The sequence below is a fragment of the Myotis lucifugus genome, unplaced genomic scaffold (genome assembly GCF_000147115.1).
Source record: "Myotis lucifugus unplaced genomic scaffold, Myoluc2.0 scaffold_7, whole genome shotgun sequence".
NCBI lineage: Eukaryota > Metazoa > Chordata > Mammalia > Chiroptera > Vespertilionidae > Myotis > Myotis lucifugus.
In genome coordinates, this window is record NW_005871055.1 from 6,427,876 (window position 1) to 6,440,062 (window position 12,187).

The following is a 12,187-nucleotide window of genomic DNA, read 5'->3' on the forward strand; positions in this document are numbered from 1 at the left end:
CCCCCTGTGTCATTGCACTCCCACAGGGGGGAGCTCTGCTTCAGTCACAGGCCAGGCTGACGGCTGCCAGTACAGCTTTGGTGGTGGGAGCCTCTCCCGCCTCCTCAGCAGCGCTAAGGATGTCTGACTGCAGCTTAAGTCTGCTCCCCGCTGGCAAGTGGGCATCCCCTGAGGGCTCCTGGGCTGCCAGAGGGATGTCTGACTGCCAGCTTAGGCCCAAACCCCTGGGGAGCGGGCCTAAGCCAGCAGGTGGTTATCCACTGAGGGGTCCCAGACTGCGAGAGGGCACAGGCCGGATGAGGGCCCCCCCCCCCCCGCGTGCACAAATTTTTGTGCACCGGGCCTCTAGTTAACTATAATTTAGTTAGACTTGATTTTATTTTATTTTTTATTTATTTTTTCTTTTTTTAAAATATATTTTATTGATTTTTTACAGAGAGGAAGGGAGAGAGATAGAGAGTTAGAAACATCGATGAGAGAGAAACATCGATCAGCTGCCTCCTGCACATCTCCTACTGGGGATGTGCCCGCAACCCAGGTACATGCCCTTGACCGGAATCGAACCCGGGACCTTTCAGTCCGCAGGCCGACGCTCTATCCACTGAGCCAAACCGGTTTCGGCTAGACTTGATTTTAATATTTAGATATATTTCCCCCCATTTCGATTTAATTTTGTTTTTTAATTAGATAAAATATTTACATGGTTTCCAAGTCAGAATTATAGACAAGGTAAATCTGGAGATGTCTTGTTTCCCATTCCAGAACCCTACAGCCTTTTCCTTTCCCCCCTGTAGATAACTATTTTTGTTATTGAACTATAGGTAACTTTTTATTTGTTATTGTTATTAACCTTTTTTATTTTGAAAAAATGGGGGAAATGCATGTTTATATGTTCATGAGGAAGGTCCAAAGAGAGGGAAGAAGTTATGCTGGAAAATGTCCTTGAGTAGAGAAGGGGGATGGAATCTCAGGAGCTGTTGGAAGGTGGAGCCTTTGTTAGGTGCATGGAGTTCCGTCTGTGGAAAAGGAGAGAAGGCTGAGTGGGGCACATGTGCGGGAGTAGTGGAGGTGTTGGGAGCTCATGGAAGCTGTCCTCTGCTTCACGTGTGTGAGTGAAACAGGAAGGAAGGTCACCACTGAGAGTGAGGAGGTGCTAAAGCTATGAGGAGGAAGGCTCAGTTGAGTTCAGTGGTTGCAAATCCAAGAGAAACCATTCAACATAGTTGTCTAAATTTTTTTCCTCCAGTCATAGTTGCGTGATTGTGAATGGGCAGTAGCGGGGCAGGACTTATTAAGAACAGAGTTCCTGAGGTTCCACGTGACTCCTGCCAGCGAGATGCATGCTTTAGTGTATGTGTGTATATCTGTAACTTAAAAAGGTTTACAGTATGTGCAGCTCAGTTGCTTTGCTTTGCGTCTTTCTGTTCCTTATTCTTTTGAGTCACTAAATTATTTTCATGATTTCCCAGTGGGTTGAAACCTACAGTTTGAAAAACATTAATAGAGACCCTCATTTTTTCTGTGCCTTGATTCTCTTTCAGAACTGTTAACATTTTCTAGATAATAGCTAGTATTATTGCCTGCTGCCAAGTGCTGTTCTAAGCATTTGACATGTATCATCTTATTTAATCTTCACTTGACCTGCCTATATTTACCCCATTTTACTTATGAAGAAGCTGTGGCTTTGAGAGGTTAAGTCACTTGGCCAAGAGCTGCCTGGTGGAAACCAGAATCTTGTATTTCCATGCTCTGCATTGTTCCTGGAGGGAACCATCTGGTTTACTCTCACTTTCTCGCTCATTTTAAATTTCCCTGGAAATTGAATTTTTGTGACCCATTTCCTTTTTAAAAATAATTGAATTTATTGGGGTGACATTGGTTAATAGAATTCTATAGGTTTCAGGGATGCAATTCTATAATACATCAACTGTATATTGTACTGTGTGTTCACCACCCCAAGACAAGTCTCCTTCCGATGACCCATTTTCCTAAGACCCAATGTATGGCAGTGCATTGACTTATGATAGTTCAACTTAATATTTTTTGACTTTGCGATGGTGTGAAAGTGATATGCATTCAGTAAAAACTGTACTGGGAATTTTGAATTTCATCTTTTCCTGGGCTAGTGGTATGTGCCACAATACTTTCTCATGCTGCTGGTCAGGGGCAGAGAGCCACAGCTCCCAGCTCACGAGTGTAAATAACAGATATTCTACTGTGGGCATTGTATTAAATGCGTTTGCCCAGCCGGGGGCTAATGGAAGTGTTCTGAGCACGTTGAAGTTAGGTGAGGCTAAGCTATGATGTTTGGTAGATTAGGCTAATCAAATGCATTTTCAACTTAATGATAGTTTCAACTTACAGTGGGTTTATCAAGACATAACCCCATTGTAAGTCGAGGAGCATCTGTACAAATATTTTTGCAACTTTATTTTATAATTTCAAACCTACAGAAAAATGCAAGAGTGGTAATAAGGAACTTTACTCAGCTGTTTAGTTTGCCCCGTTTGCTTTATCATTGTTGCTTTCTCCTTTCCTCTCCCTCCTTGCCCCTCTTTTTAAGACATTTGAGAGGAAGTTGGGAGACACTCTGCTCCTTTATTTGGAAATATTTCAGTGTATTTCCTAAGAATGAGGAATTCTCTTACTCTGCCCTCCCACAATGCTCAAAACAGGAAATGTAACATGGATGCTATTATCTAATCCAAAGTCCGTACTCAGGGATCCAGCCCAGGTGCTGTGCTTGTCACAGCTCTTTAGTTTCTCTTAATCTGGAGCAGTTCTGCAGCCTTTTTAGCTTTCTTTGCCTTGATAGGCCAGTTGTTTTGTAGAATGTTCCTCAGTTTGAAGTTGTCCTTTTTTCTCATGATTAGATCCAGGTTTTATATGTTGGTCAGGAAAAACACAGAGGTGATTTTGTGTTCCTTGCACTGGAAATACAAATTGATAAAGAGGTTATGGGGTTATTTTTTTAAAAAAATATTGATTTTAGAGAAAGGAAGGAAGAGGGAGAGAGAGAAACATCAATGTGAGAAAGAAACATGGATTGGTTGCCTCCTGTACGCGCCCGACTGGGGATTAAACCGGCAACCTAGGTATGTGTCCTGACCAGGAATCCAACCTGCGACCTTCAATGCACAGGACAACACTCCAACCAATTGAGCCATACTGGCCAGGGATGCATGATTATTTTGATTATCAAAATAGTTTATACTTTATAGAAGGGTTCACTGCTCTGTTCATTTAACTGCAAATCTTGCTAGGGCCTGGGTGACAACTTGCGGTGTGCAGGTTGTCGTTTCCCCTTGGTCGCCATGTAGATTTCTCTGGCTTTCTGGCAGGCTCTGTGTCACAACCTCCCGTACAGAGTGGTCAGGGCGCTCCTGGGTTCAGTAAGAATGAGCATGTGAGCTGAAATTCACTTGTCATGCCTGTTCTTATGCTTTTGAGAGTCATTTAAAGACTTTGTCTGACATATAGCTCTTCTGAAAGCACACTCTGCATAGAAAAAGGTGGAGTTGGTTATTTAGATGTATTTCTGTCCCTTGTCAGTGTTGGTCTGTAGTTTTTTCTGTCGTCCTCGTTGGATTCTGAATGAGTTGAGGGTCTGGATTAGGTGACGTTGTGTAACTCCCCACAGGCTTCCATCAAACTCAGTGCCCAGTGGCAGCTTCAGCAGTCAGACCAGCATCGCAGGTCCAGTTCATACCTTACAGCCATGTCTCCTGGTCTCTTAAAAATCTTGGACTTTTCCTCTTGTTCTGTTTTTGAGGCTCTAAACAACTTTTCTGTGGTATTCCACAGCAGAACTAATGCTGCCTTTCACTTTGCTTTTCAGCTGAACCTCTTACTATCAGTTTCTAAATAACCAGGCGAGTCCGGATGTCCTTGTAAATGGTCTGTCCAGGAGCGGCTGAGAGTCATGTGGCTGCAGGACACTTGAGGAACTGTACGTGGCAATGTCTCCGAGAACCACACAAGCGTGCTACTTGTCGCTGACTGCAGGATGAAATACAAGCAGAGGGTTAAAAAATTGGTGTTTCCCTTGTAAAAACATCAAAATACCAAAGATTAATCTATGAGCAGCAGTACCTGCCTCATTTAAATGGTCTCAAGAAATGTAATTTTTTAAGAGGTAACCATGGTGGGCACGCAGTGAAATGGTTCTTAGCAAAAGATGTGCAATGAAAATAGGCTGCAATAGATAGTGCAGAGAAGAACTTTATGGAAATACTGCTAATTAGGAAGCTTCTAAGAGTAAGATTTTTAAAGCATGAAACACTGCAACACTTTTAACCACTGAGCATTCCACAGTGATTATTATTATTTTTTTACTTCTAGAAATGTTGTTTCTACATTCAATATAATGTTTCTCCTGTCACTTTGAAATTTAGTTTGGAGTCAGTTGGATGCTTCTGAGAACACATGCTGCTTTTCTGGGAATTCAGGGTGTTATCTCCTGTGTCTAAAAAAATATATTGTTATTTTGTTAATCCTCACCAGAGGATATTTTTTCCATTGATTTTTTTTTTTTTTTTTTTTTAGAGAGAGAGTGGAAGGGAGGCGGGGAAGAGAGAAAGAGAGACAGACAGACATTGGTGTGAGAAAGATACATTATTGGTTTGCCTCCTGCATGCTCCTGAAATGGGGCTGGGAAACAAATCTGCAACCCAGGTACATACCTTTGACCAGGAATTGAATGCATGACCCTTTGGTGTGCGGCCGATGCTCTGCTACTGAGCCACACCAGTAGGGCTATATTTTGGGAAGGTAAAATATCATCATTATTATTATTATTGAATTTATTGGGTTGACATTGATTAACAAAATCATACAGGTTTCAAGTGTACAACTCTATAACATCTGCACACTGCATCGCGTGCTCACCACCCAAAATCACGTCTCTTTCTGCCACCCTTTGCCCTCCCTTTGCCCTCTTCTACCTCCTCCCACCCTTTTTCCTGTGTTTTTGATGCGTTAGTTTCAAGAGTCAGGGACCTCAGGGAAGGTCCCAGTGTCTGTATTCTTGAATTGCAGGGGTTGCAGCCTGCTCATGTGCAGTATCTAGTGAGAATTTTCATGGCACAACAGCCAGTGTTTGTGCCTGGGAAGTACCATCAGGTGTGTTAACTCTGTACACACAGGAGAGAAGGAAACCTGATGAATAGCGTATCTCATGCATGCAGGTCAGGGTTACCAGCCTTCTGTACACTGCCTTCAGGTTTAGTAGTTCTTTATATTCAGTGGTTGTACCTGTAGCAAATACACTTTACTAACAAAGACAAGGAGGATGAAGATGGCCCACCCTTAGCATCTACCACACTATATCAGGGATCATCAAATACATTATGCACGTCTATGAATTTTCCTACGAATACCTATTTCCTGAGTGGGTTGGTTTTGCCTCTGACAGTCAATGCAGCCTGCTTTTTGGATTGGAAGGAATTTTGAGCATTCACACGCTAGCCTAGAGATGGAGCACTGACGGGTGTTCTGGAATGTGGCCAGCAGACCTGTCTGCGTGACTAGCAGACTTTCTCATCCCCTTAAAGCAGGCGCCCACAGTGTGTAGGTAGGTTACATGCCTGTCATTTTAAACAGGTCACTTGTTTTTCAACTCAGTTTAAGTTAGTGATGGATGTTGCTTGATAGGGCTGTATTTTGGGAAGGTAAAGAAGATCCATATTCATTCTTTGACATGAATGAAATAGGAAGATTGAATTTACTTCCATTTACTATTTAAAATACATGTTTAATGAAATAAACTGTAAAAACCCAGTTTTGTGTATTATGTTGTATATTTGATTTTTAAAAAGCCTTTCCAAAGAAATAAGGGCATGATTAATGTACTATACTATGATTGATGTAATTTGATGTACAGAGCAGTGTGTGTTCTTAAGGATCAAAATATTTCACAGCACTTGTTCTTGTGTTGAATCTTTTATTCTGAGACAAACACCTTATAAAGTGCTGAGTAGGTGATAGTGGTCCAACTTGTTTGCTAAATGAATATTTGTTTAAATCTGTACAGTTTCAAGTATTTACTTATATAAAGGGTGTACATACTTTCAAATAATTAATTTAAAAGGCTTTATATTATTTGGCTAGAAATTGCTGTTTTTAAGAAATGTAAATTTTTTAAAAAATAAAGATTTTTGCTTCCTAACATTTCTGTTGTGTGTGGATTCTTTAAAATTTTTTTAAATTGAAGTTTTTATTGCACTAATTTGTGGATTCATATGCAATTGTAAGAAATAATACAGACAGACCCCAATGGTAACATCTTGCAAAACTATAACACATTATATCACAAGTAGGATATTGACATTGGTGCGCTCTGCCAATCTTACTCCGACTTCCCCAGTTTTACTTGCATTGTGTGGATTCTTTTGGCAAGATGAATATTGTGGAAAGACATTTCTGAAGCATCTTAATGCTTCATTAGTTGAAGGAATTTAAATTTTTTTTTGTTTACAAAGCTGCCAATTTCCTGAGTACTGTCAGCTCAAATGGTTGTGTTGAAATTTAGCATTATTGAAATAGCAATAAAAACAAATTTGTATTTTCCCCTGGTTTAACAACTCCATATCTTTAAGTTCTCCTCTTTTACTACCTTATAAGTGAGAAAGAATAGTGTCACCGTAGTTTGTCACAGAGTCTGTTCATTAAAGGCAGCTGGGATGCTGGTGAGAGACGTTACTCAGGCACTAGCTTCATTGCCTCCTTCCTGGGCGCTCTTCTCGGCGCTCCTTCCACTAACCAGCTCATATGTCTGCTCGCCCTCAGCAGCCAGCCCCGGCAGCTGCTGGGAACTTGAAACAGTGGCTCCCGTTAAATAGTGACCCGATGAATATTTTTTCTTTTTTGAAATAGTTTTTAAGTATTTCTGATTTTAAAAATGTTCAGTATTAGACACTTCTATAGTGTTTGAATTTTAACATAAACGGTGAAAATCTTTAATAAATGAACCCTGAAAGGCAAATTGCTATGAAATGTTTGACATATAGCATCTGGGTTTGTCTGTATATTCTAAAAAATTTTTCTTACAAGATTGAATTCTTTCACACATTTTAACCAAGTGGGTTTTAGTTATCAGTGTATACACATGCACATGGAAATGACCTGAAAGTAGGTTGAAGATAAGACATTTTATCCTAAAATACATCAGCATCTCCAAACACTAAGAACATTCTCCTACATAACTTTAATACCATCACTATCCCTAAAAGTTCAGTAATATCTAAGAGTCCATATTTTAGTTTCAATTGTCCCCCAAAATGTGTCATAGCTTTTTATCCATGCTCTTAGATTTTATTTGGTGGTTGTGTCTCTTTAGTCCTTTTTAATCTATACAACTCCTCTGTAGGTTTTGCTTGTTTTCTTGGCATTTTTTAAAAAGTGTAGCCTAGTTATAGAATGATGTGCCTGTGTTTCCTCATGAAATTCAGAATACCTAACAGCAGAACACATTCTTTTCAAGTACGTGAAACATTTGCCAAGAGAGACATATGCTGCACCATAAAACAAACCCCAAGCTGATCTACAGCAGTGCTTCTCAACAAGGGGTGACCTTCCCTCGCCCCTGCCCTGGGACACTTGGCAATGATTGAAGACGTTTTTGGTTGTCATGACTGGTGTGTGTCCGGGGATATTACTGGTTCCTAGTTGGTAGAAGTCAACTGTAACTGCTAAATATCCTACGATGCACAGGACAGCCTCTCACAACAAAGACTTTGCCAGCACAAACCCTGCTGTACACTTACTGTAGGGACCCCCAATTCCTAGACTTTATTTCCCTCACCTGGCTTACTTGTCTTCATATGGCACATGAGATATTTTGCTTATTTGTGTGTGTTTTTTTCTGTCTTCCCCAACCCAGATTGTAAACTGGCATGGAGGGGAGTGTGGTTTTGTTTATTGCTGTATACCTGGCCCCTAGGACAGTGCCTGCAGTAGGTGAATGAATGAAAGAATCCACTCTGTTGCCAAAAATCACGTAGCCTCCCCTCCCCTTCCCATTGCTACCAAGTCCTGCCTATTTCCTATCTTATGTAGCCCTTTATCTCCTCCCCCTCTCTGTATTTCTAATGCCGTTGCCCACGTCAAGGCCCTCATTTTCAATATCCTTGTTTGGAATATTGAAATATCTTTACTACAAAAGCCCAGTCTTATTAACATCTTTCCTCCCCTTTCTCCAGAATGTAAAACTTTATCTCCTACGGCACACAAGGCTGTCTCAATCAGCCCCTGCCCATCTACCCCGCCTCATGCCCTCACTATTCGTCCTCTGTGTCTGTCAGGGTTCTTGAGTGCAAGCAACAGAGGACATCATAGTCTAATGAGCAGGAATGGCTTTACTGGAAGGAAATGGTGCTGGAGGAGCAAAGGGATAAGAACAGGAAGCATCACAGATGCATTTTTTTTTTCAAAGCAGAAAGAGTTGGTCAGGTCTCCACTTCCGTGTGAGTCCCTGATTGGGTGGGTATCACTCAACTGCTTTCATCTTGGCCAAGATCACTCCCCATGAGGCACCCATGTACGTGTGCGTGTGCGTGTGTGTGCGTGTGCGCGTGTGCGTGTGTGCGTGTGTGTGTGTGATAGCCCGTGCTTCAATACAGTGTTGGAGCATAGAGAAGACGACCTCTGTGCTAGTTACTGGTTTATTCCTATCAGCTCCAAGTCCATCCTTTTTGCCCGGCTTTGAGATTCTGAGCCGGGCCCGGAGAACATGCCTCCACTGCCAGCTGGTGCAATATTAGGCTTTGCTGGTGCTGGAGGTGCACTCGAGGCCTGGGCGGGGCTCTGTTTGTCTGTTTCCTTCGGTTTGGGCTGTAAGCACCGCACGGGAGGTCTGGCGCACCCACTCTCCCACAAGCTTTCCTGGCACCTGGCAGAAAGCTTTTTGTGAAGCAGCTTCCACAACCTGGAGGCCGCACCCTGGGCACCAGCTCCAGCTCCCTGGCCCCGAACCTCCCCACCAGCCAGGGCTGCAGTCACATCCTCCCTGTAAGTTCTTAGTTCCCTTCTTGGGTGCATTCTAAAGAGAGGAGATGGGGAGAGAGGGAGGGAGGGAGAATACTGTGCCTTTCATTTGCTGTTCTTGAGCTTCTAGAGTTTTCTTTCAGGTCCCTTTTAGTATTAGCGTGCTAGGCTTTGTTACATCTTCCCTGCTGGAATTACTGATGTTGGAATTACTGGGTCCTCACTGGCCCCTGACTGATACGACCTTTTTAGTTTCCTCCTGGCGAGCAGGGCATGGCTGCCCACAAATAGATACTCAGAAGAGTGTTTTCCCCATAAAGGAAGGGGCTGGGGGTTGTGCAGCTAGAAGATACTCTCCAACAGTCTCCCTATCTGGTGCCTTTTGTCTGCCCTACATGCTCACTGTCTCTGCACAGACGCTTGCCGCTCCTGGGGACTCCCAGCGCACCCCACCCGCTCCTGGTCCTTCTTCAGCCCTGGCTCAGAGAGGCTTCCTGCGACCCCTCCCGCCTCCCCAGGCGACCCCTTTGCTTCCACTGTGCTCCTTCACAAAGCAATACTTCCATCCTTTTGCTGTTGTGTCTCTGATCCCCGCTCTGTAATCCCCGAGGGCAGACAACCTGTTCTCTTTGGACCTTCGGCACAGGGTAGGCACCCAGTGCATACCTATTACATGGTGTAATTATTACTGAATTAATTAGTAATTTCTGTAGGCACTGGACGAGACTCCATGTGCCTTGGGGCATTCACTGATGAGGATACTCATCAGGAAACCCTTGTGTGTCACTGAACAGTTAGTATTGATAAACAGCCCAACTGAGTCCATTTTTGTTTGTAGGAGAAGCACCGTTTCCGGCCAAGTCACTGAAGATGAAATGATAATGAGCAAGAGGGCTCGTCCCCTCAGGAAGTGCAGGGCCTGAGCGGGGCTGGGGTGTGAGGCAGACATGTGTTAAGGTTGGACTGTGTCCCCCACATTCATGTGTTGAAGTCCTGATGCCCAGCACCACAGACCTGATTTGGAAACAGGCTGTTGCAGATGTAATTACTAGTGAGGTGAGGCACACTGGAGCAGACTGACGTGGGGTGGGATCCGGACTGCAGTAGGGTGGCCCCCGACCCATTATGAGTGGTGTCCACATAAAAGGGGGAAATTTGACCCAGACACACGGGGAGAACTCCCTGTGAAACTGGAGTGATGCTGCCACAAGCCAAGGAGCTAATCGAAGCTGGAGAAAGGCCGGGCTACACACCCTCCCCAGCACCTGCTCAGGGAAGCCCTGCACTGTGGACTTCCAGCTTCCAGAGCCGAGACCATCAGTCTCCGTGGTTCCAGCTGCTCCGTGTGACCTTGGCTCCAGCAGCCCAAGCAGACTGACGGGTGGGATCCGGGCTTTGACAGGCCTGGCCAGCTGGTTGGCTGCTGTCAGTATTTACTGCCCAGTCTGTGAGGTGATTCGCTTTTCCTGATGGAAACAACCCCGAGTTCCTCATCCTGCCCAGGCTCTGACACACTGGCGCAGAGCAGGCGTTACAGGAGCGGCTGGAAACCTCCCATCTATTAAATGCTGGCAACAACATAGTTTAAAACGGGACTGACGAGACAAAATGCCTCTGCAAGGCTACCTGCGGACAGCCTCTGTACTAAGAAGCCTGTGTTCAGGTTTGGTGAAAGGAGGAAGACCGAGGAGAGGAAGTGGCTGAAAACAGTAAGAGCCGCATCTACTGAGCGCCATGCCCAGTGCCTTACCGACGCCACCTCCTTTCGTCTTCACTGTAACGCTTCCTACTTCAGGTGAGGAACGGAGTCTTGCGGGGCTCACTGCCTTGCCACAGGCCCCACAGCTGGCAAACGGTGCTGCCAAGACGGCCAACCAGGCCTGTCTGACTCCAGGGCACACCCGCCTTCAGGTCTGAGGCCTTCAGTCCCGGGAGAAACATCTGGAGTCACGGCTGCAAGCTTGGAAGGACCTGCTCATTGCCAAGTGCGACTCAGGAGCTTTGTCTCTAGTGCCCGCGAGGAAAGGGGCCTCTCCGCCTCCTGAGTGGAGGTGCCCAACCAACAAGGCCCACGGGCATGTTGGGCGTGGCCTGCAAAGCTCCACGTCTACAGTGGCATCCATGCCAGGTGTGGCAGTAACTGTAGTTTTAGCTGATGATACTGTTCACCAACAAGTGTGAGTCAAACAGTGGGAGAGACTGTAACGCCCCGCTGGCCTCAGCACCCTAGTCCCAGCCCAGCTGCGCAGCTTCGCGCCTGGGGTGATGGCGAGAGGTGGAGGCAGGCAGTGTGAGAGCAGGAGGGCAGGCACCGGCTCATGGCAGGGAAGGGCTAATTGCTAGAAGGGGTTTCCCGTCTTGGTTTAGGCGGCAGTTGAGATCACCCTGGGAAACTTGCTGTGTCCCAGGGATTTAAAAGGCACACTGCCCGGCTCCTGAGTCCCCTGTTCTAGAAACTCCCACCCCTCCCCATGCTCAGGCATCAACTAGGAACCATGTTTACGAGACATAACCTGCCCTCCCTTATCACCCTGGATTGCACCAGATCAGCCAGCCAATCCGAGACCACTGGGTGTTCTGTGAGAGATCAGGAAACAAAGTCACGTGAACTGAGGTGCATAGAAAATGTCTTCAGAACAAGACGAGTGTCGCAGAGATGAGGATGAACGTCCTCCTGGCTTCTAGCGGCCTTCCATGCTCCTGTCCTTTCTGAGAGCCATTGCATCTCCCATCCAGATCATTCGCTTCCTGTTTTGCTTTACCTACTCCAGTTGGTAGCTATTACCAGTGACCAGAAGGGCCCCAGCTATTGGAGGGGGGGTTAGTGTGGGTCCTTTTGGGCTTAGTTGGCTCCTGGTTTGGGGGACCCGCTGCAGGATGGTGTGGTTTGCTGTCTGGGTTTCCCTCTGCCCTGGTGGGGATGGGAGAGGAGGTGTTTGAGATGAGGTCAGGGTTAGTGAGAGCTACTATTTCTAGACCCATTTCATAGACGGGGAAACTGAGGCGTAAAGCTACTTGCCACACAGCCAACACTTGGCAGAGCTAGCCTTCGAGACGGTCTATGTCCTGAGTCAACCAGGTGCAGGAAGGTCGCAGTGACCAGTGGGAGCAAGCAGGACAGCTGTGGACTGTCCTGCCCCCGAGACAGCCTGCCTCTAACGCTGTCGGGCCAGGGCTGGCTCCTGGGTCCTTTCTGTTCCCCGCC

General features: G+C 45.4%; 1 protein-coding gene across 9 annotated transcripts in view; it reads left to right on the forward strand.

The window, feature by feature from the left end:
- COG3 (component of oligomeric golgi complex 3) overlaps nt 1-3,990 on the forward strand; it is an 85,029-nt gene extending 81,039 nt beyond the window's left edge. For all 9 annotated transcript variants that reach the window (XM_023748440.1, XM_023748431.1, XM_023748435.1 and 6 more), the window contains one exon: nt 3,839-3,990. In XM_023748440.1, the coding sequence (XP_023604208.1) occupies nt 3,839-3,868 (30 nt within the window). In that variant the 3' untranslated portion in view covers nt 3,869-3,990. The remainder of the gene's footprint in view (nt 1-3,838) is intronic.
- Nucleotides 3,991-12,187: the final 8,197 nt, after the last annotated feature.